General features: G+C 45.9%; 1 protein-coding gene across 3 annotated transcripts in view; it reads left to right on the forward strand.

Moving 5' to 3' along the window:
- Nucleotides 1–316: 316 nt before the first annotated feature.
- Nucleotides 317–26,479, forward strand: part of cica (capicua transcriptional repressor a) — a 29,308-nt gene continuing 3,145 nt past the window's right edge. The window contains exons 1-17 of one of the 3 annotated variants that reach the window (XM_029513534.1): nt 317–498; nt 4,108–7,837; nt 8,496–8,772; nt 13,996–14,127; nt 15,272–15,425; nt 18,498–18,597; nt 18,710–18,892; nt 19,203–19,329; nt 19,594–19,766; nt 20,625–20,757; nt 21,144–21,226; nt 21,674–22,526; nt 23,010–23,152; nt 23,888–24,048; nt 24,567–24,810; nt 25,423–25,708; nt 26,010–26,194. In XM_029513534.1, coding sequence (XP_029369394.1) covers nt 4,319–7,837; nt 8,496–8,772; nt 13,996–14,127; nt 15,272–15,425; nt 18,498–18,597; nt 18,710–18,892; nt 19,203–19,329; nt 19,594–19,766; nt 20,625–20,757; nt 21,144–21,226; nt 21,674–22,526; nt 23,010–23,152; nt 23,888–24,048; nt 24,567–24,810; nt 25,423–25,708; nt 26,010–26,194 — 6,753 coding nt within the window. In that variant the 5' untranslated portion in view covers nt 317–498; nt 4,108–4,318. The remainder of the gene's footprint in view (nt 499–4,107; nt 7,838–8,495; nt 8,773–13,995; nt 14,128–15,271; nt 15,426–18,497; nt 18,598–18,709; nt 18,893–19,202; nt 19,330–19,593; nt 19,767–20,624; nt 20,758–21,143; nt 21,227–21,673; nt 22,527–23,009; nt 23,153–23,887; nt 24,049–24,566; nt 24,811–25,422; nt 25,709–26,009; nt 26,195–26,479) is intronic. The other 2 variants (XM_029513535.1, XM_029513536.1) reach the window with 2 other exon arrangements.

The following is a 26,479-nucleotide window of genomic DNA, read 5'->3' on the forward strand; positions in this document are numbered from 1 at the left end:
AGCAGCAGCAGCAGCAGAAGAAGAAGAAGAAGAAGATCCCATCGCTGTCCTTCCGGTCTGTGTAAGTCCCGCCCCCCTCGGAGCCCCATTGGCCGCCGCAGCCTCGTCCTCCCAACAGCTGTTCAGTGTTTTCCCACACGGCCATTGGCCGCCGCGGCCCGTCCGTCAAATCCACTTTGACGCGAGGCCCCGCCCCCGCTCTGCTTCTCCCGCTTCCTATTGGCTACTGTACCCGTTCGTGCTCCGCCATTGGCCGAGCCGGCTGGTTGTCAAGGCTTCGGGGCTTCATTCACCATTTTGCGACTGTAGTGTAGAAAACACAGGCAGGAGTTTTTCCTCCTTTAAGTTGCTCCGCCGGAGAAACATGAACGGCCGCTGACACTGTGTGTGTCTGTGTGTGTCTGTGTGCGTGTGCGTGTGCGCTGTGGACCGTTGCCCTATTTGCCCCGGCGGACTGAGCGGAGAAACACCCCGGGGTTTATTTTATTATCAGCTGTGGTGAGTACAAGCTGCCCACAAATCTTTCTCCTGCAGCACTGCAGCGGGGTGTGTTGTGTTGTGTTGTGTTGTGCTGTGCTGTGCTTGTCCTCCTCACGTCCAACTGAGGCCACACAACAATGTGAGCAGTTGGGTCGATCAGCATATTTTCCGATGTCCTACCGGAGATCACCGGAGATCACCGGACGGACGGAGGGCGGATTGGGTGTCTTTCTCCTGCTGAGAAAAAAAAAAAAAAAAAAAAAAAGGGAGCGGTGCTGGAGACTCGGAGAGCCAGAAAAACTTTTCCACTAGAAATAAATTCAACGCCATAACTGCTGCTGGACTTCCTACAACAACTCTCATTCCTCCCTGCGTCGAAACCGAACCTGGGAAAGTCCTCTGTCGTCAGTCCGCACACTGACATGTTTTCTTCCTGTTTTCTTTTCTGTCTTCTTCGTGGCTGTTAGAATTAACGCGTGCTTCTTCATTTTATTTCATTAATTCATTTATTAGTGATTTTCCGGGGAGGAGGGGGGCGGGCTGTGTCTTTCCTTGGACTAGTTTTGTGGACACATATTGACAGTTTCTTATCAGTCGGTCGCTTTAATAGAAAAAGGACGACGGTGAAGGAGAAGGATGGGGGGGGGGACACAAAGTTGTCCGACTGTCACTTTCAGATGAGCCCCAAACAAACAAACAAACAAACAAACAACACAACACCGTCGTTGTGTGTGGCTGACAGCGTCCGTCTGTGTGGGACAGTCCCGGCTGTATTACGCCGTATTAAGGATCAATGCGCCCGTTAAACCGGTTACTTCCCGGTGACGCGGAGCAGCTGATCTCCGGGCGGCCTCGGCCTGCTCCGGCTGCTCGGCCTGCCGTGTTGTGGAGTAAAACTGGTAGTAATACACTACGAGGCTTGACACATACACGGTACTACCCGGCTGAAGCAGAGGTGACGACATCACCTCCGCTCGTTTTGCATTTTGCGCTTCAGGCCTGGTCGAGATGAAGTTAACAGCTGTTATCTGCTCCGCTGTTATGATTGTGTCAGAGTATTTATACACCACTTTGGCCTCCTGGATCATAAAGCACCGGAGTAACCCGGTTATACGCCTTTAAGAGCTGCTCTGCAAATAACTAAACTTTAAAATATAATCCACTTTGCTGAGGGTCAGAAATGTAGGCCTACTATGAAACATGCTGCAGCAGCTCCACACCAGGTCAGGGCCCAAGTTCACTGCCGGACACTCTCTAATTTACACACCAACGTGTCTATTCAGAGCCAAAATGTAACCAATCTACTCCCTTTGCACTCAAAATAACAGTTGCATGTTTCTTATGCTGTAATTTGTTTGTTTTAGTCCGGTTGTAGTCGATAAAGGGATTAAAGTGTGTCCCAAACCTGGACTATTGCTTGGCTAAACAAAATTATGCAGCCACAGAGGGAGCGCCGCATGTTTTTCTCACCTCACATGACTTAAATCAGCTTGCTTGGTGCTGCCTACAGTCGTGTTTACTATGTATTCATGTCAGTGCATAGCAGAGGGTAAACACTGCTCTGTGTTTAAAATGGGTCTTAACTTGTTGCCTCGCGCTGTACGAGCACTGAGCGAGCAGAATCCTCTCAGCTTTGATCACTGAGGCGCAGGCCCACTATAGCTCCAGTATAGGCTTCCTCGCTCCATATTTCACAGAGGGGAGAGCGAGTTGCGTCAGTTTGTCTTTAAGCTGTTATCATTAGGCCCATGACTCTGACACCAGCTGTTGTACACAGTGCACTACTAAGTAAACACACGTAGCATACCACTATCGTGACCAAGTAAGGCCGGCTGCCAAATTATTTTATGGTGGCTGCTCTGCGGCCGTCTGTCCTAAATAGGGATTTACATAGGGCACATTAATGGCTGTGAGCTCTTCGGCTCTCATTGTGCACTATCAACTATCATCACATAGATGTTTGCTGTGTGTGTGTGGCCTTGAGACAGGCGGGACTCATTTCTGAAAATTTATTTTTTTTATTTTTTATTTTTTCCAGCCGATATGATGTGGCAGATATTAAAAGGGCTTGAATGAATGTAAGCTTTCACAGACTGGCAGGGAGGCAGCAAAAGGGAAAAGAGACAGGCAGCCAGAGAGAAAAAGAGTGGTGGGAGGATGGATGCAGAATCAAGGACAGACAGGCAGACATGTGTGTTAACAGACAGTCTCTGACAAGTAGATGTGCCTAGTCGTGGTTGATAGATGTCACTCCAGATCACTGCAGCAGTGGATATCATAAAATAAAATACAAAAATCCCCACACAGGCACACACACACACTCCATATGAGTGTGTTTATTCTCTCTATTCTACACTTGTCGTCAACATCTTTCTTGTGTTTGTCGCTCTGCGGAGACCCTTGTATTGGAAGAAATGAAGCAGAGCACACAGCAGTTAGGACCCGAGGCCAATCGGCCGCACGGCTAACAAACCAGTTAAATGACAACAGTCGCTCCGTTCAACAAGTCAGAAAAATCAATCACTTTTACTTTCCAAACGGTGGCAGATACTGTGAATGAGTCCGGCGTGGAATAAGAGATATTCTGAATGACTCTGGCACGGCAAAGAGGGATGCTGAATGATTCTGGTGTGGAATAACAATTATTCGGGTCGATTGTGGATTTCTGGATGACTGCAGCACAAAAAGAGGACACAGACTAAGTGGAAGGAGAGGAGAGAAAAAGAAAGACGAGAGGCAAAAATCGATATCAGCAAGAGACGAGAGAACGCAGGCAAGGGATAAGAATGAACGTGTAATACTAGCAAAGAGAGAGGGAGGAATAAAGTAACGGGAAGTTAGGTAATGGTCTTCCACAGGAAATGGAGTTTGTAGGGGCGGATTGACTCTGCTTTGAAATACATAGATAAAGGTCGCCAATGAGAGAGAGAGAGAGAGAGAGAGAGAGAGAGAGAGAGAGAGAGAGAGAGAGAGAGAGAGAAAGAAAGGGAGGGTTTCAGTATGTGAGTGAAGAAGGAATTCCCCCACCTCTACTGCCCCGGCCAAGAAGTAGTGTGTGTGTGTCTGTGTGAGTGGTGTGGTGTGTGTGTGTGTGTGTGTGTGTGTGTGTGCGATGGGAGTGCATGCAGAAAGGCTTGTCTGGGCAAATTGCAAAGTGCTCCTCACTATTTCCACACGCTCTTGTAAGCCTACATTGTGTTTACCATACAATATGGCCTCCTGATTTCATTATGTACCTGGTATGGAGGCAGGCCTTGTGTAACGTGAGTAGAACCTGTTATGTAATGAATTAATGTGTAATGAATTTGTGGATGAGTCACATTCATTACTACTCTAGTACAACGTTGCATCATTTAGCAGGGAATGCATTTCTTAAAATTAATGTTCAATGTTTGTTATTGTTATTTTCTATGACGCCTGTGATCACAAAGTTCCACTTTTTTTTATTTTGTATTACTTTGATGTCACACAAATGTCTTCACCGATGTTTGATTTTGATTCACTCAGTCAGTTCTCCTCTCAAAGCCATGAAGTTAGAAGCGATCTTGTGGTGGTGAACGGGCTTTGTGCATGTCTGAATGTGTTTGCCACATGAGTAACCCACACTCCCTGTTCCCTTTCTTTCAGAGTCTGTGGAATAAGGTGGGCAAGTGCCGGAGTCGAGATAGGAAGAGAGGACAAGATGAGAGAGACGGGCCTCGGCAAAGGAGGAAAATAGAGAGAAAGGAAGGAGGGGAAAGAAGGAAAAGAAAACAAGGCAGACCAAGGAGAATCTCTGGGATAAATAAATAATAAAAAAAAAAGACTTGTTTGGAGAAAAGGCAAGCTCGATGAAAGGATGAAGCCGATTAAAAAGCAGGGCCGGCGCTCTCCTCCTTCCACCCGGGCCAAGGGGGGGAAGCGTCGTGGAGTGGGGGATGCCCCAGAAGGAGGAGAGAAGAGAGACTCAGACGAGAACAGAGACAGAAGCAGATCTCCACAGAACCAAACCTCCTCCTCTTCTTATTCTTCTAATTCGCACTCAGATTCCTCCCAGACGGACCCAATCAGAGCACGGGACACCTCGGAGGGGGAGGGGCTGTCAGAGACGACGGTATCGCTTGTGATGGATTCTGAGAAATTGCTGACAACCTCAGACGATCGATCAGGGCGGTCAGCTGTGAGCGGCAGCTGCCACAGCGACAGCGGCGGCAGCAGCTGCAGTAACAGCAGCACACCGAGCGCCAACAACAGCCCCAACCCCGCCTCCAGCCGAAAGACGGCCACCTTCAAGGCCCGCGTCCCCAAGAAGAAGTACACATCCGAACACTGCTTGTCGACTGCTGCAGGTAACCATAGTAACCCCACCTCCAGCACTCCCCCTCCTCCCTCTCTGAGCAGTGGGGTCCTCAACCACGGGTCAACAAGTTCAGGTAGTGACATCAGCATCTCCCACCCCGATGGCAGTTGTCACAGTAGGAGCCTGTTGGAGGACTTTCACAGCAGGACTACTGGCAGGGAGGGGTCGCAGGACAGCTCCCCAGGACCCCCCACCCTGTCACTGGGGGTGGAGAGGGAAAGGCCTGGAGTAGGTGAAGTGGTGAGAGACGGCGATGTCTCGCCCAGCCCCCTGCCACGCTGTTCCTCAACGGACACCGCCAGTGAGCATTCAGCTGACCTCGAGGTCGTCGGCGACACACAAGCCCATACACAGATGTCTGTACACGCACCATCCAGCCTCCCTGATGCACTGTCAGACGCCCTCGCCAAAGGGCTGAAAAATCAGCGTGTCCTTGCCAGACAGTTCAGGAGAAGAAGTGATGAGGAGGGAGGAGGTGACAGCAGAGATGAAGCAGGGAGTTCAGACTTGGTGTTCCGGGCTGGGGTGGTCCGCAAAGTCAGCGGTGAATTCGGAAGCCTGGAAGTGCAACTCAATGGTGAGAAGACGCTGTGTCGTTACCCGTATCAACACGACAGCCCCCCAGGGGTGGTGGACATTATTCTGGATGCCCCGCCACCTGGTGTCCATCCAATAGCTATCGGCACCCGTGTCTGCGTACCGTTTGGAAATGATGAGTGCACTGAGGGCCAGTGTCAATGGTACAGAGAAGGTGTGGTGACTCAGGTAGATACACACCCTGCAGTAGCCAACCGTTACCGAGTCCTGCTGTCCGAGGAAAGACCTCACTATGTGGATGAGGAAGAAGATGGCAGAGGATCTGCTGGTGCTACTCAGGCAGTGTGGGTCTCCCGACAAACGCTCCGGCTTCTGGTGCCACCTTGGGACCTGGATTTGCCTTCAGGAGGAGGACGAGAGGGTGAAGATGGGGTCAGAGAAAAGGAAAGGGAGCGGGAGGACAGGGAGGAGATGGATGTGGAACAGGAAGTGTGTCGTTTGAGTCGAGGGATGGCCCCAGGAGTGGGGTCAGTGTTGGGGAGAGGGGCCATGCCCTACCCGGGAATGGTCCCAGTTTCGTCCACATCGGGGCACAGAATTGCCTCCCCAGTAACTCCAGCCTCAGTCCTCAGCCTGGCTCCAGCACGAGATTGGGGCATTGAGAAAGACTTGGAGAGAGAGAGGGACCTCCACAGAAAACAGGAAAAAGAGAGGGAACGAGAGCGAGAAAGGGAGAACAGTGTAAAACAGCAGCAGCAGCAGCAGCAGCAGCAACAACAGCAGCACCACCCGTACATGCCACTAACCCCAGAGGAAGACATGGAGGTGTCCCATTTTAACATGGTCCCGATGGGGGCAATCATACCCGGGGCCAAACCAATGGCTGTTCCTCAACATCGCCACATCGTTTCCAAGCCCCCGCCTGGCTACCTCAATCCCCACCTATCTGTGGTGCGGGGCATCGGCATCCCCCCATCCCATCTGGCCTTGAACCCCCACCCTCCTCCTTCACCTGTCCTCTTAGGCCTTGACCCAGCAACCGCAGCAGCTGCAGCAGCTGGTGCTGTCATTACCACCCCCCAACTCCCTCCTCTCCCTCCCATCTCCTCTTCCACCGTGTCCTCCTCCAGAGTAGAGAAGGTCTCAGGAGGAAGTTCTTCCAGTGGCGGAGCAGGTGGTGGCGGTGGATCTGGATCAGGTTCAACCTCCTCCTCCTCCTCACGTTCCCGCACCCCACTAACAGCTGCCCAACAAAAGTACAAGAAAGGTGATGTGGTGTGCACGCCAACAGGCATCCGTAAGAAGTTCAACGGGAAGCAGTGGAGGAGACTGTGCTCCAGGGAGGGCTGCTCCAAAGAGTCTCAGCGCCGAGGATACTGCTCCAGACACCTCTCAATGAGGACCAAGGAGATGGAAGCCAGTGGAGGCGGCCGGGAGCGGGGTGGAGCCAGCAGCACAGGAACCCTGACGCCATCTGACCTCCGAATTGGTGGTGGGCGAGCCAGCTCAGATTTCGACTGGGATGAGACATCACGGGAAAGCAGCGAAGCCAGCAGCCGTGGAGGGGATTCCCGCCCCCGCCTTGTCCTCCCCTCCTTGCTCCCCCAGGACCTCTCTCGTTTTGACTTTGATGAATGTGAGGCAGCAACAATGTTGGTCTCACTGGGGGGCTCCCGCTCAGGCACACCCTCATTCTCCCCAATATCCAACCAGTCGCCGTTCTCCCCCACCCCATCGCCCTCGCCCTCTCCACTCTTCGGCTTTCGCCCTGCCAATTTCAGCCCCATTACAGCTCCTGCCTCACTTACACCGCGCCGCCCCCGCCAGCCTAGTGGCACTAAGATGGGCACACCAGGTGCTGAGCGAGAGCGCCACCTGTCGGGGATTGTGCCCACTTTTCAGACTAACCTGACTTTTACAGTCCCGATGAGCCCCAGTAAGAGGAAGCTCGAGAGCCACCCACCCCCTCCACTGCCTACAGTTCAGGACTACCACAACAAACCTGAGCAACATTTAGTGGGCGTGGGTGGAGGGGTGTTGGGAGAGCCAAACCTGGGCCAAAGTCCTGCTGCCTTCAGAGTCCTTTCCCCACAGAGTCAGCCAGCAACTCCCTCCTCGCTCTCCTTCCCCCGGCCCCGTAGCGCCACCAGCAGGCCACCGTCCTCTGCAGCGTCCACACCTCCTCCCATGCTGGTCTCACCCACTCCTCCATCCCCGCTGCCCCAGGAACCCTCACCACGTCGCATTGTACCCCTCCGAGATTCCCCGGTCATTGTCCGCAATCCAGACGTCCCCTTGGCCAAGTTCTCCGATGGCCCATTAGGAAGGAGAGAGAGAAGCAGGTCGAGGGAGCACAGCCAGCCCCAACACAGTGCTCCCCCAGGCCTGCAGGCCCCCGTCCCCATCAATGGGGCCACCACCAATGGTGCAGTTCTCCTGCGCAACCCCACATCCACACTTGTCCTGGTCACCTCTAGCTCGGTAAGGAAACTACTGTGCTGCTTTGTTTTGTTTTGTTTTTTTTTTTGTTGTAGCATTTAGCATGATTAAAACCAAATAGTATCTTGGAATGTCATATCATCCAACCCTAGTGCATGTTGTACTAAGTGGGTGGCTGCCATGAGCCTTAAGGCCTAAAAAATTTAAAACATCCATTAGAAAAGATGGCATATTCATGTCATGGATATGAGTCATGGAAGAATACTTAAAATTCCTTTTGCCTGATAGTAATTTAGCCGTTGTTCACAGATCCGTCACAGTGATTCAGCTCGTTGTTGGATTTTGAAACTGACCGCATATAAGTAATTTTTGTCACTGAGTAAGAAACTACAGAAAATCCACGTTTGGGGTGAGAAATACTAACAGTGAGACCTTGAAGCTTGGCCTTGAAGTGTGTAGCACCGTCCAAGTCAGTTTGGATTGACAGGAGCGATGAAGAATCCAGCAGAGAGTGATGATGGCAAAACACATTAAAACGACCTTAAAACTGCATGGAAGTACCGTAATTATCTATGTTGCCTGGTCATCATTATCAGCCTTTTATACGTCTAGTCTAACTTCATTTAAATCTACTTCATTATTGTGATTGTGTAATTTTTTTGCAAATATAAAAGTATACATTTTTGCTGTCTCCTCCTAGTCCCTGACTCCAACCACAATGAGCCACACCTCCCTGTCCAGCCCCTCCACCCCTGGCTCAATGTCCACTTCATCGGGCTCAGTCCTGTCCTCCTCTGGCTCGGGGGGCCGGGAGAGGGAGAGGAAACCTGAGGGACACCAGGACGCCTCTGGAGGGGCACTGCCACAGCCGGTGGCCTGTCACCCAACGCCAACCGCCCTGCTGCCTCTCATACTGCCAGCTGAGTCACCTCACCCTGTCCCACGCAAGCAAATCATCATGGGACGCCCAGGGACTGGTAAGGAAGGACGGGGAGAGATGGGGAGGGAGAACATTGTGGCCCTCTGGCCTTGACCATTGTTTCTGTCAGATACAAAATCTGCAGTGCTACAGTCCTGCAACACTATCAGGAAGAAAGAGATGTGCTGGCTGTATATCTGCATCGGGCCGAGTGCGTCTTGCTTTCATTATCTCTCTCAGGTTCCAGGAGTGTCATCAGAGTACTATGGCTATGACTCATGTACACTCTACTATTGTTTGCTTGCAGTGTAAGAAACGTAACCAAAGTCAAATTTTATTCCTTGTTATTTTTTGGGTATTTTAGTATTTTTATTCAGTTGTGAATGAACGTTTGTTCAGCATTTAGAAATGTAGTTTTATTTGAAAATGTGAATGCCGTGACGGACAGTGCTGAGCTTGATGTTTTCAGGATGTATTGTACAGTATGTTTACTGTCCTCGCCTTCTTAAGTCACACCGTTTATAGTTAGAAGGAGCACGCTGTTGTTTGAGGGAGGCTGAAAAGAGGACGATGGCACTACTGAGTATCTGCTTTTAAAGCACTGATTCAGGCAAAAATTTGTTGTGAAAATATTTTGTCAGCTCTGTGTGCACACTGTTGGATGTCAGGAAATTGGCTGCTGAGAAATGGAGGTGTTTGAATTCATCATATAAGTTCATTGTGTGCTTGTTTCCATGCCAACCTTGCGATATATAAGCAAAACTCAGAAATGTTTGTTTGAATATATCTATAAGAGGGTGGTTTCCGTTCCAAAATGTGCGGTGTCTCATTTTTTGTAATGAGGTATCACCGTCTAAATCTGAAACCTAAAAGTGTAATAAATGTACAGGGATTTTTGTCAGTGACAAGAGATTTTGAGCAATTTACAGGATGCTCAGTTTCACGGTTCATATAACTACTCTGTAAAATAGGATATTATATATATATAGGACACATGTACAATAATAACTATACAGTGATTTTTTCAATTAACACCATCCTTTGGGAAAATGGTGTGGTTGCAGTTACAGGAAATTACATTTTATCATTGCATGCAAGTGGGAAATTCACACCACGAAGATCTTTGCGTCGTTAATTTTAATATTTCATAAAGTTCTTCTGATTCATTTCCTGACTTAGCTGAAGTGATGAAGATGACTATAGAGAGAAGGAAGGTCAGAATAGCTTTCATATAGGAGTTGTTCAGGCACCCATCCAGACCTGCCGTAGATTGTGTGTAATTTTCTGACTCAGTGTTTATAGTTGCCAAATGTGCTTGTGTGTGTGTGTGTGTGTGTGTGTGGGGGGGGGGGGTTGTCGCCCTTTTCATATGTACGTACGTGTGTGTGCGTGTGTGAGACAGAGATAAGGGGTGTTTTACTGAAACTTTAAAAGGAAAGTGAGAATATTGACACGATTAGGCATGTAAGACTGAGAGCAGGGGTGCAGAGAGCAACGAGGACATTCACACCCCCTCCACACACACACACACACACACACACACACACACACACACACACTCAGCTCTGTGTTCCAGACAATCAACAACCTCAGACAGGGGCATCAAGGGCAAGTCCAGTGTGATGTGAATGTGTTTCATCACTCTCAACAGAAAGAGGAGTAATCGTATTGCCGGCGTGTTGTCATGGATACGCTGTTTCCACCGGTAGAATTAGCGCAGTAAAGCGTTGAGGCCTTAGCTGATTACCGGAGCACACTTTTATTTCTCTCTCCCTCTCACATCCTTCACGCTTCTGCTAATAGCCACCTGCCTCGGTAGCGTAACGTTTCCTCAGCCATACATTTTTAAAAACACCTAGAGCCACAGCGGGTCCAGAAACAAACAGGCAGAAGGCGTTTGAGGCCCCACGGCTGAGATCTCTCCTAAATATAGCCCAGCTCAAGTGCAGCTGCATTAGCATCACAAGTTTCATTACTGCTCTCTTTGAGTACATTTGCAGCCTTCAGTGGAGGAGAAAAGACAGGAGCTGAGGTCTCACGTTGTCGTACAGCTCAGGAACTTTATTTTTGCTTTCACACCCCAGGGAGGAATTATTTTGAAAAGCCTCCAGTGGTAATGATGTGTTGTCTTGGAGCAGGTTCATATCTACAACTGAGTAGCATAAGAAAGTGGCTCACCCCGTCTGGTGTATTTCTTTATCACTGCTCCCACTTGCTCATCGTCGCCGTCAGCACTTGAAGGAAACCAACAGAGGCAGATGGATATCTGAGCAGTGTTTCTGTCTGATATTTTTCACGACCCACCACTGTCAGTGTCTCATTGGAATATTCATGCCTCGCCTCTTCAGGGTGTCAGCTGGTGCTTTTCAAAAAGTTTGAGGAATCTCAAATTATGTCGTTTAACGCGTTGCTATTCTATGTTTTTCTCACTGTCAGCAGATTCCATAAAAAGCCCAAAACCAACAATGGCGTCAGTGCATCTCTCTCTTCACCATCGCCCGGTCTTTAGTGGTTGTTCCTTTTGAAACGAACGCTTTTGAAACTATTGTCACCAGTGAGAAGTTGTTCTTAAAATTCAGATTGAGTAATTTTCTAAACCAGCTTTGCACTGCGGTGTTTAGCAAACATTGCTCTAGCGGGAGTAGATGGTGCATATGTTGGGGAATACTTTCAGCAGTGGAGTATTACACATTTGCAGCTCTTGTGGGTAACTACGGGAGCTGTAAGGTTGGATTCAGTTGTTTGTCGCAATTAAGCATAATGTCACCCAGTGCACCAGTTTGACTCACTGGTTTGCTTTTACATTTTTTTGACAGCAGCAGAGCTTTATGAGACAGAGCAACAAGATACACAGGACAGATATACTTGTTCTATTAGAGAAGAGGGACTTCTTTATTCTTTAAGAATCAAATATAAAAGCAATATCACCTGCTACGAGCTTTACCTTCTCGTGATTTTGTCTTGGTTTCACTCCTCATGTTGTCACACTCAAATGAGGTGGAAAGTTAAGCAGATCAAGTAAACATGATGTCTAATTCGACCATATCAGTGAGTGGAAAAAGTGAAGAGTGTCGATTTGGTGCTTTAAGTGAGTCACATACTGACTTTCGTTTCTCTTCACCATAAAAATTATGCACGACTGGGTTAATGCAGTAGTCACTAAACATTTCCTGTTGCATTCAGATTTATCCCATAACTGCCACAAGCTAAAAACCATGTCAATATAGTTTTGCGTCTCGTCTCACATTCTCCACGGTGCATTTTGTGTTGATCTCTTAGTCGCTATTCTGATTGGCTGCTTTCTGAGTGAGCAAGACAGGAAACAGATTAAGTGCAAGAGGCGAGAGTCCGTCAGCACTGAAATAGTTGAACAGATGGTCAAATTTGGACTAAAATGCTCTTATGTTACAGATAAAAATTAACTTTAGTTTCTGTCTCTATTACTGGAGCAGATAAGGCTGCTGATATCCTGGATCCCAACATCAAATGATTGTACAGCGTTTAAATGTTCCATTGTGTAGGTTTGGTGTTATTAATAAAGTTAAAAATGAGTCCCGCTGGTGCTTAATATCGAACTTGGGCCTGCTTTACATGGGACTTTTAAAATAAAACGTGTACAGTCTGGATTAAATCTTCTGATAACTCGCTGCTGACTACGTGTAGACACAAAACGTTTACGTCTCATTTTTGTTTGGAACAGTTTGATGAACCCTCCTGATTACATTTAGCTTTAATGAGAACAGAGACCTTCTTTTAAACAAAGGATCTGGCTTCAGTCCCCAAAGCTGGCTGGTATTAACTAACTGTTCTTACAGATATTACAGTAATGCCAAATTCTGTATGTTAGCCTCAATGGAACAAGAAATGTATCTAAGGCACGATTCTTCTAAAACCAAATCCAAAGAAATGTTTATACAAAGAGAGCTCTGCAGTATTGATATCATTATCCGCCTTCAATCCAATATATATTGAGCTTTACGTGCTTTTTGAGTAAGTCTTTTCTGACCTCTGACCTGCATGAGAATAATCAATTAAGGAGGAAAGCAACGAGCTGTATACACACACGTTTTACTATAATATATGCCAGTGCTATTGTTGTGCTTGTCCACTTTTTAAGAGAACACCCTGTGGTGTGTAAATGTGAAAAATCCACACTTCCTCAGCTGAAGTTCCTCATGTTGAAAGTAGCATTAAACTGTTTGACAGTACTAAGAAGTGCAAAGTTTACGGTGCGATGATAATGATCATGTGTCATCAGAATCAGCATTTAAAAGAGAACTTATTACGTGTGTGTTTTGTAACCAGCCAACCTGTTTGGGTTTTTTTTTGTTTGTTTGTTTTTTTTTGTTTCCCGGTTTCCTCGTTGTCTAATTCAGCATTATCTGGATCTGGGGCTTTAAATGAGCCATAGTCAGTAGATGGTTAGTTATATATAGACCATTTGAATACTTTATTGTAAAATTACTCATGGAAATGGAAACTGGACGTTGCAGTGCTGCAGCTTTCAGAGTTCACAGACATTTTTTTCCCACCAAGCCAAAGAGGAGGGTGAGACTGCTGAAACCTCAGTTTGTGTGAGGCTAAAATCTTTATGATGAAAATTTATATCCCTTCATACGGATCCACAGAGCAAAGCCAAACTGGGACTCCGACGAAGAGTTCTCGCTCAAATAATTACTGAAACTCTTAAATGGGATTTTGCTCCCACATAATGATGCATCTGGATTAGGAAAGCATGAACACTAAATGAATATTGTGATATCGCTTCATAACACTCAGCTGTGGTAATAGAGATGTGTGCGCACATTTAATGTGTCCTCTGTATCTTCCTTCACTGCAGAGACGGTTCAGTTCAGACTCTGAAGCTCGACAGCAGTCTAGACGAGCGAGTAGTCTGGAGTCTGGAATCTTTGTGGATAAAATAACTGCTTCCTTCATCACATCACACACCACATGACCCCTCAACTCTCATTATCCTGGGGAACGGTCTGTGTGTGTGAAGGAAAGGGGGTTGGCATTGGGTGGTGGTGGTGGTGGTGGGGGGGGGGGGCTGCTGAATACACAACTCCATTCATGGTCTTCAGTCTCTGGCGGTTTCTATGAAAGTGTAGTTTTTAGTAGCTCTTGAGCTCATCGCTGGCTGACGATCACGTAGGATTTCACATGGTGCCAGAGGGCAGAGCGCTACCTTCTGTCTACAATCCCTGATACCGAAGTGGATAAACATGATGACATTTCACTTTTTCTCTCCGCCTCTCTCTCCCCCTGTGTGTTCCCACAGTTTGGACCAACGTGGAGCCTCGGTCGGTGCCAGTGTTCCCTTGGCATTCACTCGTCCCTTTCCTGGAGCCCAGCCAATCAGGAGCGGCTGCCCAGCCTGCTGATGGCCAGCAGCTTGTCAATCAGAGTAAAGGTAGAATTGACCCAACTTCTTTTCTCTGGCTATGACATCATGACTTTTTACGCAGAAGACTGATTTTACAGCTTGTGCTCACGCATACAGTGTCTGTGTATAAATATAGCTACACAGATATGCAGAGTGGGGTCCAAAACTCTGAGACCACTTTCCTTTTCAAGTGAATGGGAATAAATAAAATAATCACAAGGCTGTGTTTCTCAAATAACGACTGCCAAAACACTCAAGTACAAATGTTGGTTGGACAAATCAGAAGCCAAGTCAGTGTTTCCCAAAACAGTTGCAACAGAATTGCAAATCTGCACAGTTGGTGTTTACACCAATATAGTTCCACAAACATTGTTGATAACACTGTTTATTGACTTCAGAGCTAAATTTTATTCATGGACTAATTTTGACCGCTGGGAACAGTCAACAATCTAAAAGCTAATCTGAGGAGTAGTTTCTTTTCAGCAGGGCTGCATGTTTTCTTTATTTCTATCTATCTAAGATGTAGATTATTTATCAGAACCAGTCGAATAACACAGTGAATTGTTGGTATATGTTTCTGCTTAAATGAGTAAATGGATTGATTATCAAAATTGTTGCTGGTTTAAAATTTAGGTGGATCCCATTCTCTGATTTGTCATAGAATCAGTATTTATGTGCTTACTACTCAGGCTCAGTTCTACCTCAGTCCGACACGTGTCTAACTGTACTGTAATATGGACAAAGAAGTGCTTTTCTTTTACATTAAGGGTCAGACTAATCTGTAAAAACCCTGCAACAAGAAAGAAAGCTCATTAAACAGCTGCAGTAAACTTGTTAACAAGGTGCCTGCAGTATAGAAAACATGACACTTGTAATTACTTTCCTGACAAAATCCCCCTGCAATATACAGATGTTGTCACTAAACCCTTAAGGGAACATTTATCTTTGCAGATGAAGTCTGTTCACTTTTAATTTATATGAAATGTTTGTCTTACTACAGCAAAGTGTTATAAAATAGATGTAATCTGAGCTAATCACGCCTCCCACACTCAGTTGGCCAGAAGAGAGCTGCACGCAGGGTATCCCTGCGTTTACACACATGCCACCGTTATTTCTTTTTATTTCATAAAACGTTTGACCAGCTGAAAAAGAAATGGCTTTTATTTTTCAGAGCCTCGTTGTGGAGTAGCCCTGGTGAGCGACGGCCGCGCCGGGCCTCCTGAACTGGAGAGGGGATCTCCGTCATGCCCTCCCCCAACCAGTGACAATCCGCCTGCAGACAGGGGTGGGGCTGACAGCGAGACAGAGAGTGATACAGATGACCCGTAAGTACCAAGTGTATTTCTCTTTATTTATTTTTTTTTTACCCACTTTTATTTCTCACAAATTGAGGATTTTAATAAATACAGCACAGCAGTACCTTTTTGTTTTGGTCCTAAAAGTCCAGCTGTGACTACAGATGGCAAATGGAATAAAGAGGGGAAAAGGAGAGGCCACAAAAAAAAAAAAGAAGAGTGGATTTGAATTCTGGCGTGGAGTAGAAATTTAGAGGAGACGAATCCGCCAGGAGGCACAACAGACAACAGTTCAAGTAATTTACCTATTATTTACATACAAACTTCTTCAAATCAGATGTCATTCTGCCAGGTCCTTTGTAAGAATCTGTATTATGCAATTCTTACTTTAGTCCAGATTTTTGTTACCTGCTTTCCCTTCATCAGCTGCCTCCAAAGACAAAAATGGCTCTTATCTTTTCTGCAAAACAAGAAAAACCAAAATATGAAAAAGCAACAAAACAAGCTTCTGTTTTTCCTTAACTTGTTCGAGAGCCACTTTTTAATGATGCATTCTCTTATTCAGTAAACCTTTTGGAGATTGTGTTTGTTTCCTTTCTGTGACTCTCGATATGAGTCAGAAGAAGGCAGATTGTAACTGTAGATTATATTTGACGCACAGTGTGTCACTGTAGTTGTAGTCAAAGGCTTTAAAACTCTCAAGGACACCACACTTAGGGCAGGTTCACTGAAATACACATCTGATAATGAGAATTCAGGAGAAACAAACAACAACATAAACTTTTTCTATCAGCTGCATCAGTGTTTGTGTGTCTGGCAACAGTTGTACAGTCTGTGCTTGCTCATTCCACTCAGTCTCAGGCTGTGTCTCTGCGTCTGGCTGGGTTATTGCTCTTTCACAGTGACTCAGACGGGCTGTGTGGCTGTCTGGCTTGTACTGTGGTTTTGAATGTTTCAGGGTCACTGTGCACACAAAGGCCGCCATCACCGAAAGAAAGGCTTCAGCTATCTCTTAATGTTTCAGTGGTTACCTGTAATCTGCCTACATCTCAATGGGGAGGCTGATGGCATTAAAGAAGTTTTCAGCTCCATTTATTATCTCTGCTAACAGATGCATGGAAGCATAAGAAAATTGAAAATTTTATTTGTTTATCCACCGTTTTTTCATTGGCCCATTCACAGTTTGTGATCTTAACTACTCTGTACACACAAACTGAAACATACACATTCACACAAACGTCTGTAAATATGCACAGAAATAGCACAACTGATTCTCAACTAAACTGTCGCTGACAACTTATGATTGCTCAGGTAAGTGTGACATTATATTTCCTTTTTTATTGTCTCCCAACGTATCCCTGTGTCACTCTTTTGCCTTTAATTCTCATTTTATCTTCCTTTGTTATGTGTTTCATGTATTTAATCAAAACCTCTTTATAAAAACTAAATATGAAACAAAAAAAAATAAGAAGCATGTATTAATGTTGTCAGTTTGACACTGAGGTCATTCACAACAGCAGAGGTTCACAGCTTAGAGTTTCAGAAGACTTTTTGTCACAGTTCTCAGCTAAGAGCATGACTCAGGAGGGAGACATAAAAGCAGAGTCTTTACAAAAATAAAAAAAAAACAAAAAACAAGAATATAGAAATCCAAGCAGGGTCAGACTGAAGTAAAATCCAAAGAGCGCAGACGAGGTCTAACACACAGAACAGAGTGTTGGAAAGCTATGAGACAACAAAAATACATTCTACCTGAAAGCAAGAGGAAATGGAGCCATATTTTACAGGTCAAAGGGAACAGGGGCCAGCGCACGGTCTGCAATGACAGATGTGTGTGTTCAAAGAGCCAGACTGAATGACTCAAAGGATAAAACTCAACCTGTATACTTTTCTGATGACGGTAAGAAGCAAGAAAATACCTATTAACCGCTGACTGCTCTAACCAGACTTTAGAAAGACTGTGATGTGTACATCATCCAAAAGTGCACAAAACTCTGCAGTCAAATCATTAGTGCTGATTGGCTGATTGTTATTTCAGGGACATACTGACTTGGCCAGTTGACCCGTTCTCTTGTCTCAGTATCTCTCTTGATTTATGTTTTATTATTCATGTTCTCTTTGGGGCTTTCTAAAAGTGCCCTCGCTTGTATATACTGCCGTTTTACACAAGATTAAAATGAACAAAAGTGTCACGTACACAGCAGATACATTCATTTTGAACAGATTGTGTTAATGTAATATAGAGACTTGTTGAGTGCACAAACGTGTCAGTCTTACGGAACATATCCATAATTTAGGAGTACACCATGCAGTCTTGTCCCCGTCATCCTTCAGCCCCACTTAACTCAATCAACAAGCCAGAATTTCTTTTTTTAATTTAGAGATGTGGGGGGATAAAACAATAGGTTTTGAAATGGATATACTCATTTAGACTGTATTACAGAGAGAAATCAATATAGAGAAAGTCTTTAGCTCAACTACAGATTCTGAAAATATTTCAGGAAAAGTCTGCAGCATTGTTTATGTTTGAGTTGAGTAGGCTGAGGTTTAGCTGAGCTTTGGAAAGGACGTGATGTCCCACAGTCTGTGTGTGGGCTTGCAGGACAATGGGTGGCACTTGACTACCGTAAAATCAAAGTAATACTAGTTACAAAAATGGTTATGTGTAATATGCTGAAACACATTAGTAATTTAGACTTTGTCCATCCCAGTATCACCAACATGAGCTCTATAATACTTAAATGGAAAGGCTGTGATAAGATGTTGGTGGTTAAAGGTAAAGGGTTACTATGACCTAATGTTCTTCTGACCTCAAAATATTGTGAACACTCAATACATACATTCATTTTAAGATCGAGGACACTGAGACCTCCCGAAACAACTTTCGCATTATTATCTCATATGATAAAATGGTGAGGTGCTGACAGGTAGTTTTCACAAGGTCAAAGCTCAACTTAACTGTTATTCCATTAACACTTGCCATTATTCAATTTTTTAAATGTGTGCAATAAAATAAGTCATACTGGTCCTTCGTCTCTTCCTCTCTTAACAAGTCTCTCTCTTGTGGATTCTCAGTTTCCGTTTTCCTCTGTGTGAATTCAGGTTCTCCCCAGGGGTGGCCAACGATCCAGCACCCTCCACTGGCCCCATGAAGAGACGCACACAGTCCCTCAGCGCCCTGCCCAAGGACGGAGACAGGAAGGTGAGTGCACCGTGCAGACAGACAGCCAGTCAATAAGGTTAGAGGTAGAGTGAGTTTGTTGTTCAATGGGACTAATGGCTCACCACGAATGTCTCTTCCAAACCACTACCAGAGGGAGAAGGACCATATCCGCCGTCCCATGAATGCATTCATGATCTTTAGTAAACGCCACCGGGCCCTGGTGCACCAACGACATCCCAACCAGGACAACCGAACAGTCAGTAAGATCCTGGGGGAGTGGTGGTACGCTCTTGGGCCCAACGAGAAACAGCAGTACCACGATCTGGCCTTCCAGGTAGAGGAACATGTTTGGAGTTGGTATTTATTTTCTGTGTCTGTTTTTGGACTGTCAGCGTTAAGCACTTCAGTTAATCCCCTGCAATGAAAGTATTTTTTAATTTCACTTCCATGTGAAGTTTCCCATAAAGGATGAAATGACCGAGTGTATAAAAGCTCCCTTCATAGGAAGTCGTGCACAGGATTTGATGCAGCTAATAGACTAAGCAGCCACAGTAGCAGAGTATGCGGAGAGAGGAGGTAGAGCACCAGAAACCCAAACTGCCCAAACAGAAACTAGTAAAGGATCCTTTGTCTTCCTCCTGCAGGTGAAAGAGGCCCACTTCAGAGCCCATCCAGACTGGAAATGGTGCAACAAGGACCGCAGGAAGTCGCTTTCAGAGGGCCGGGGGACCCCAAAGGAGCCGCGGGAGAGGAGCATGTCAGAGAGCATAGGTGTGTGTGCTGAGTAGCCTTGATCTCTTTGAGTTTATAATAAAGCCATACAGCTGAAATAACTTTAGCGTTATGAAAATACGACACTGACTTCACTACATGCAGCAGCCATTTTTCTCATGATTTTACAAAGTGATTAAAGATCTTAAATACCAGCAATAATGAGCTTAAAGAGCTTTTGTTGTAAATTTTGTTTTTCTTTTTGAGCCACCTCAAGATGAGAAACTGTTATTTTCATCGATGTCTTTCTCCTCTCTCTTGCAGATCCCCTGTCAGAGTCCCAGGTGGTGGAGGGGAAGGGAGGAGGCTCGGGCTGGCCAGGGGGATCTGAGCGGCGAGGAGGCCTGTTTGCAGGGCAGCACCCCCGTCCCAGAGCCTTTTCCCAGAGTGCTGTGCACACCCTGGAGCTGAGGGAGAGAGAGAGAGACCTGGAGAAGGTATGAGGTTGTTAATCTGTAGCTCAAAGGCAGCAAACAGACTCAGGAGATTAAAGGCTGAGAAGCAAACTGTTCCAGATCAGTGGCTCCAAAAACTGGTTACTTACTTAACAGTGTAATCTCTCAGAAAAACAGCAATATGAAGCAAATGAATTTGAGTGTTTAGCCCACAATCACTGTGACAGTGGAGTTAAAGACAGTTTAGATTTGAATATTGCAACAGGTTTTTTACCACAAAGTAAAAAAAAAAAAAGACCAAAATACAGACGTCAAATTAAACAGACTGAAGTTATATTTAGAAAAAAAAGGGGGGGAGGCAATACCTGTGTGTATACCATCACCCACGTACCATCATGTGTGTCGGTGCGAGTGTGTATTCACAGACCGCAGACGTGTGTCCTTCACGCTACAGTGTTTTGGTTGAGCGCTGTTCAAAAACAGTTCAAATGGACTCGCTTGGATCTTTGTGTGAGGGCTTGAGTTGTTACTGTTGAAAACCCAATGAAACCTCTGGGGGAGCTCAGCCTCCAACTTCAAAGGTTTCACTTTCTACTTTTTAGCGCCTTTGAAGGTACGAAACTGGTGTTTGCTGCTCTGCTCTTAATCACAAAGGAGTAGGCCTGCATGTGAGCTCCTTTGTTAGAAGCTAGTTGTTCAATGCTTGAGGCAAAGACGCATGTGTGAAAAATGTATGTGTGCTTTGAAAATAGCTGTATTACCTCTGACTGATGCGTACTTCAGGTTTTTTCTTTTTAGTTTTGATTATCAAAATCAATACTATATATAATCAAATATAAAAACTAAAAACTTTAGAGTTGTAATAAGAGTAAAGGCTTTCTTATGCTATCTTCTTGTCAGGAGGAGGGGATGAGTCTGTTCCGCAGCCGGCCCCCACCTCAGACTCTGTACCAGGGCGGGGCCAGCGAGGACATGACCAGCGATGAAGAACGCATGGTCATCTGTGAGGAAGAGGGGGATGATGATGTCATGGGTGAGTTAGATCATCAGCAGTTTAGGGAGACAGTTTCATAACAGTAGTGAGATGGTTTCACTTCCCAAAATGGTCAGTGTGTCTTTGACAAACACTCAACTTCAGCCTTCTTACTCAGAATGATAGTGTCAGCAAAACGCACAAAAGCTACCGCCCCCCCCCCCCCACCCTCCCTACCCCCCCAAAAAAAAGTTGCTGTGTCATCTGGTGAGTCCCAGACTACTGATTGCTTGTAACACATGCAACAACAGCGTATGATCTGTGATCTGGTGGTGGAAATTTTTGGTCCTGATGGAAGGCTGTTAAAAATATATTTCAACACTTTTGGTTAGCATGCTTAACAATATTCAAAACGCACACTTCTGATATCCGTGTCCTGTCCTCAGAGGACTCGTGTCCAGAAGGATCCATTGACCTGAAGTGTAAAGAGAGAGTGACAGACAGTGATGAGGACGAACCAGACGGACAGGTGCGTGCAATGATCTTTAAATAACTTTGTTGAAGATCTATTTATAATTTAATATTCACACTGGAGTAAGAGGTTCATCTTGTAATTTGATTTGATGTACTTATCTCTTCAGTAAAAGCTTCTTTTCATACAAAGTAATAGTTATAGTAAAATACGGACAGCACTGTTGTCTCCGTCAGCCACCAGCAACCGATTAAATTTACCGATGTATTATATGACAAAGAATAAAATGTGAAATGTGTTTAAAAAAATAAAATAAAAAAGGCTTTAGGTCGAGGGACCTGGAAGTGCAAAGACTGTAATTTCCAAGTTTTAGGACTCATTTCTACTACACCCTCCATATTGTTGGTGATGTCAGAATAAAAAGCGATAGATTTTTCAGAGTTAGTTGAAGTTGAGAAGTTTTCATGGTAACTTTCTCTCCTTTGATCTCTCTCTTCCCTCCAGCATGGCTTCCAGCCTGTGGGCCGCTCCTCTCAACACTCCTCCTCTCCCTCCATTCCTCCGTCTGAGTCCACGTCGTCTAAAGGGAACGGATCAGGAGGAGGAGGAGGTGGAGGAGGTGCTGAAGATGGGTCTGAAAGAAAGCAAAAGAGAGACGGAGGAGAGGAGGGCAACGAGGGAGGACCCAAGAGAGAGCAAACTACAGCAGGCGGAGGAGACGGAGGTGGAGAGGGTATCTCCTCTCTGTCCAGCACCCAGGTTCCCCTCACTTTGGCCCAGCAGGGTCTGACCCAGGTCCTCGGAACCGTCCGCATGGCTCCCACTATGGTGACCAATGTGGTACGACCCATCGCCAGCACACCCATCCCCATCGCCAGCAAGCCAGTGGAAGGGGCCGTCACCCTCAGCACCCTACCCCAGGACAAGAAAGCCACGCTCCTGATTGGAGGAGGCGGACCGCAGCAGCTGCCAATCACCGCAGGGGGTGGGTACCTGTCCTCATCCTCCTCTCCTGGTCCGGTCAGTGTCACCCCTGTGGGGGGCGGCAGCCTGGTCACTAATCTAGTTCTGGGAGGGTCCGTTCCTGCTGCCCATCCAGTGCAGCTCCTCACCCCTCAGCCCGCACATCCCTACGACCAGACCCCCCTCCCTGTTCTCCAGCCCGCTGCTGCCATCTCCTCTCTCACACCTCCCTCTGGCTCCAAGCCGCTAGCGCAGGTCCAGTACATCCTGCCCACCGAGAACCCCTCCTCCCCTCAGCTCACCCACCAGCAAATCCTCTCCCTGCCCACTACTGCCACCTTGGCCAATGGCGTGCACTCAGGGGCGGGAATCAAAGTCAGCCCCGGGACCAGAGGTGAGACAGAAACCACGATTGGCTGAAAAAGGTAGAACAAGTCAGATTGTCTTGGTGTTTTCGCTGGTCCGCTCAAAACTGAAAAAAAAAATCTCTTTTTGCTGTAGTTCCCCTCACTTATGTCTAATTAATCATCTCCACTGGAAGCACTGAAAATAGATTTGATTGGCTTACATAAACGAGAGACAAATGATTGACAGGAGAAACACTACTGACATGTATGAGTGTGAACGCTTGCCGCCCACCCATCCCTTATAAACACTCTATTCATGAGAGTCCGATGCAACAGAAAATCGTTCCACCTTGTTTTCAGCAAGGAATTTCACTTCACTACCAGCAGCTGAAATGTCCTCGCCGTCTCAGTGTGTCTCCACCCACCCATCGCTCCTGTGCTGTCTTCACCTCTCCTCTTTTGGCTCGATTCATCTGTTCCTCACGCTGAGTGATTTAATTCTCTCTCTCTCTCTCCTTCTCACTCATTAGTTCAAACCCAGTCACCGGTCTTGCAGAGCAAGATGTTGGTTCCCATGGCAACAGTGAGAACAGGGTCTACTCCTCCTCATCCTTCCATTTCCCTGGTGGCTCCGCCTCTTCCTGTGCAGAACGGCACCACCACAGGAAACAAGGTACGGGTGGTAACACGAAAACTAACACAACAGCATCACTGACGGACAGACGCCACCGTGTTTGCGGACAGGTGACAAGACAGATGTTTACACGACAACATCGAAAGTAGATGAATGTGACACACGTTCTTAAGTAAATAACGTAAAGCCTTCAGAAAACTACTTCAAAACTCTTATGAAACTGCTGTGTAGACTTGATCTGACATTCATCAACTCATTCAATCATCTTCTACCACTTATCTGTTTCCGGGGTCACGAGGGCGGGGTCGCCCTGGACAGGTCTCCAGTCCATCACGGGGCCAACACACAGCGACAGACCAACAAACACTCACACTCAGAACTTCAGACAGTTTAGCGACACCAGTTAACCCAAACATGATGTGTTTGGACGGTGGGAGGAAACCCACACAGGCAGAATATGGAGACTCCACACAGAAAGGCCTCAGGCCGGGAACCAAACCTGCGACCTTCTTATTGTGGGGCAATAGCGCGAAGCACTATGCCGCCATGCTGCCCCTTCATTTGACAGTGGACAAAAAATAAACTGATATTTAATTTTTTTAGTGATCATGTAATCAGACATGACCAGACAGTAAATTCTGTACCATTTGTTGTTACGAATCCAGTCTGATCCGATGAGCTTTTAGAAACTTTTTTTCTAAAATGTTTTAAAGACGATATTTAAGTTTGTAAACTTAAATCTTTGTGGTGTGCGTCGTCAACCTACCCCAATAGATCATCCAGATTGCTCCCATGCCTGTGGTCAAGACCAACGTTCATCCTAGCTGCGCAGCAACAGTACATCCTGGGAGCCCCTATCCTGTTTCCGTGGCAACGGTGATGGCTCCTGGTGCTGCGCCCCCACAGACCGTTCTCCTGACCTCTCCACCCACCAGGTCAGTAACACAGGCCCAACACCTGAAAAACAGCAACACATAAACACGTATACTGGCTTTTATTTTCCTCAGACACAGTCAGAGGCCGTCCAAAAGCGTCTACTGATGCTGTCAGACTTCGATTTGAGCTCGGTGATTCGTTTAATTAGTGCTGTGAATTCACACAAAGAGTCCTCACAATGAACACTGTATCCTCGGCTGGAAAAAATCTGAACTATGAGCCTTTCTTTACAAACTATGAAAATGTTTGCACAGCTGCAAGAGAAAATTTTGTGTCATTTGGTCATTAAAAGTGAAAAATAGAGAAATTTATTGAAATTCTGAGTCAAGACATCAATTAATTTAAAATATCTTAATATTATAACAGTTTTACAGGAAATTTGCCCAAACTTACTAATTTTCATTATTATTTCCATCGGTGATGATATTATTTATGCACTACTAACAAGTTTTGGCACATGATCAACGATAAAAATAATTGCTTGTTGCTGAGTCAAAATTTTCACTCTTTCCGTCAGGATCACCTACGTCCAGTCTGGCCCTGGAGTTACAACAGCAACGGCCCAACAGGCCACGCCCGCTGCAGGTGCTGCATATCTCCCATCACCTCTAGCAACGTTGGGCTTCGCTGCCATTGCCCCGGGTGGGCAAACTGTGGTGCAGCCGATTGTTGGTCAACCACCCCTGCTGGCTCCAGCTCCACCCCTGAGCTGCCAATCTCAGACTCCCCCAGGCCAGACTGCGGCGTCCGTAAGTCGTCAGGTAATGAGGAACAAACAGTTCTGTTTGCTGCAGAATTTTATTATTTGCTGTATTTAGGAGCAGATGGTGCTTAAAAGCAGGAATTTTAAGATACATTAATGCTCATATTTTTTGCAGTCTGCTTCTAAAAAACAAGAGCAGACATGAAGGTTACTGAAGTCAGACAGAGTTTTAGGAGTTTTGTTTTCAGTTTTGTCTGAGTTTTTCTATTTACTGTAAATACTGCAGAATTAATGGCTTTCACAGGCTGTGTTTCACCACTGGTGCATGAATTGAAGTCTGTCACAGCAAAGACTGTATGTCTGGTGAAGGCAGGAGAATACGCATGACAAAGGCCGAGTTGATAGATACATCATTCTGATATCAATAAGTCTTCGCTACATTAGTCACGAGGGAAGCAAACTGTAAAGAAACAACAGCAGCCTTCCATGGCCTCTGTGCGGTATTTTACACACTGTCTACCAAGTTGTAAAACTGCTGTGTTGATTTACACTAGTTTGTTTACTTTGTGTAATTTAAATGTTCTTAACTTACCATCTCAGGGCTGGTGTCAGCTTTTGTCCTTCTTCTTCCAACTCTTTTAAACAAACACGGGTGGTTGTTCTTTATCAGGTACTAACTGCCATCTACCCTGCACCGACCGTTGCCCTGGCGACTGGCGTGGTCTCTGTGACGACTGTGCCGCCTGCGGTGGGGGCCTCAGCCCATGATGTCATAAACCCCTCCTCTCCATTGGCGACGGGGTTGCAGGGTTCAGCTGCGGCCACCCCTCAGACTAGCATGGGGACGGAGGTGGAGTCAAAGGTGGAGGTGAAGCAGGAGATTCAGCTGGATGCTCAGACTGAGGATGGAGGCCATGGGATGTCGGTGCCCAATTATACAAACAGTTGTGCAACAAGTAATTGTGATTTTACCTGGTTTGTTTTTAAATATTTTAGTGTTCCCAGTTTCTTGTGGTTGTAGTTTTTGTCGAGCGTTAAAAGTCTTGGCTTCCTCAGACTCATCACATCCAATTACAGAAATGATGAACTTTATTGGAACAGTAAATATTGGTGATACATCACGCACCATTGTTCCAGAGTTTTGCAGTTTTGGAGATTAAAATCTTGTGAAATTGACCGTTTATAAATAAGGCTGATGCTTTAGACCTTCTGCTGAGTTGCACTTTCAGAGTCTAACAGTGTGTTTGTCTGGTTTAGTAAAAAAAGAGGAGGACATCATTGGCCTGCACATCAAAGAGGAAAATACCAGAGATGGACACAGCAGGGAGAGTTGGAGTGAGGTGGATGCAGATCGTGAGAGAGGGATGATGGAGAACAACGAAAAGAAGAGAGACAGAGAAGCAGACAGGGAGGACTCCAGCCTGGGAGACAGCAGCAAAGAGGTGCTGAATATCTGGTTTCTCTCTTCACACCCCACTTTTTTTTTTTTTTTGAAGCTTTGGTTAAGGATCTTTAGAGGTCTATTTTAAAAATTTTAGGTCATTTTTTTTTTATAATCCCTGAGAGTTTTCCTTTTGCGATATCATGCACAGGGCCAAATGTTAGAAAGTTTCACAACTTCAAATTCTGACAGAATCTGAGTTCCCCTTTCCAGTAATTTAGCAGAATGATTCAAACATTTATTAAAGGTGTTTCCCCCACAGCTAACCAGCAAAGCAGACTGGTTT

This window comes from Echeneis naucrates, chromosome 11 (assembly GCF_900963305.1).
Source record: "Echeneis naucrates chromosome 11, fEcheNa1.1, whole genome shotgun sequence".
In the NCBI taxonomy this organism is placed as follows: domain Eukaryota; kingdom Metazoa; phylum Chordata; class Actinopteri; order Carangiformes; family Echeneidae; genus Echeneis; species Echeneis naucrates.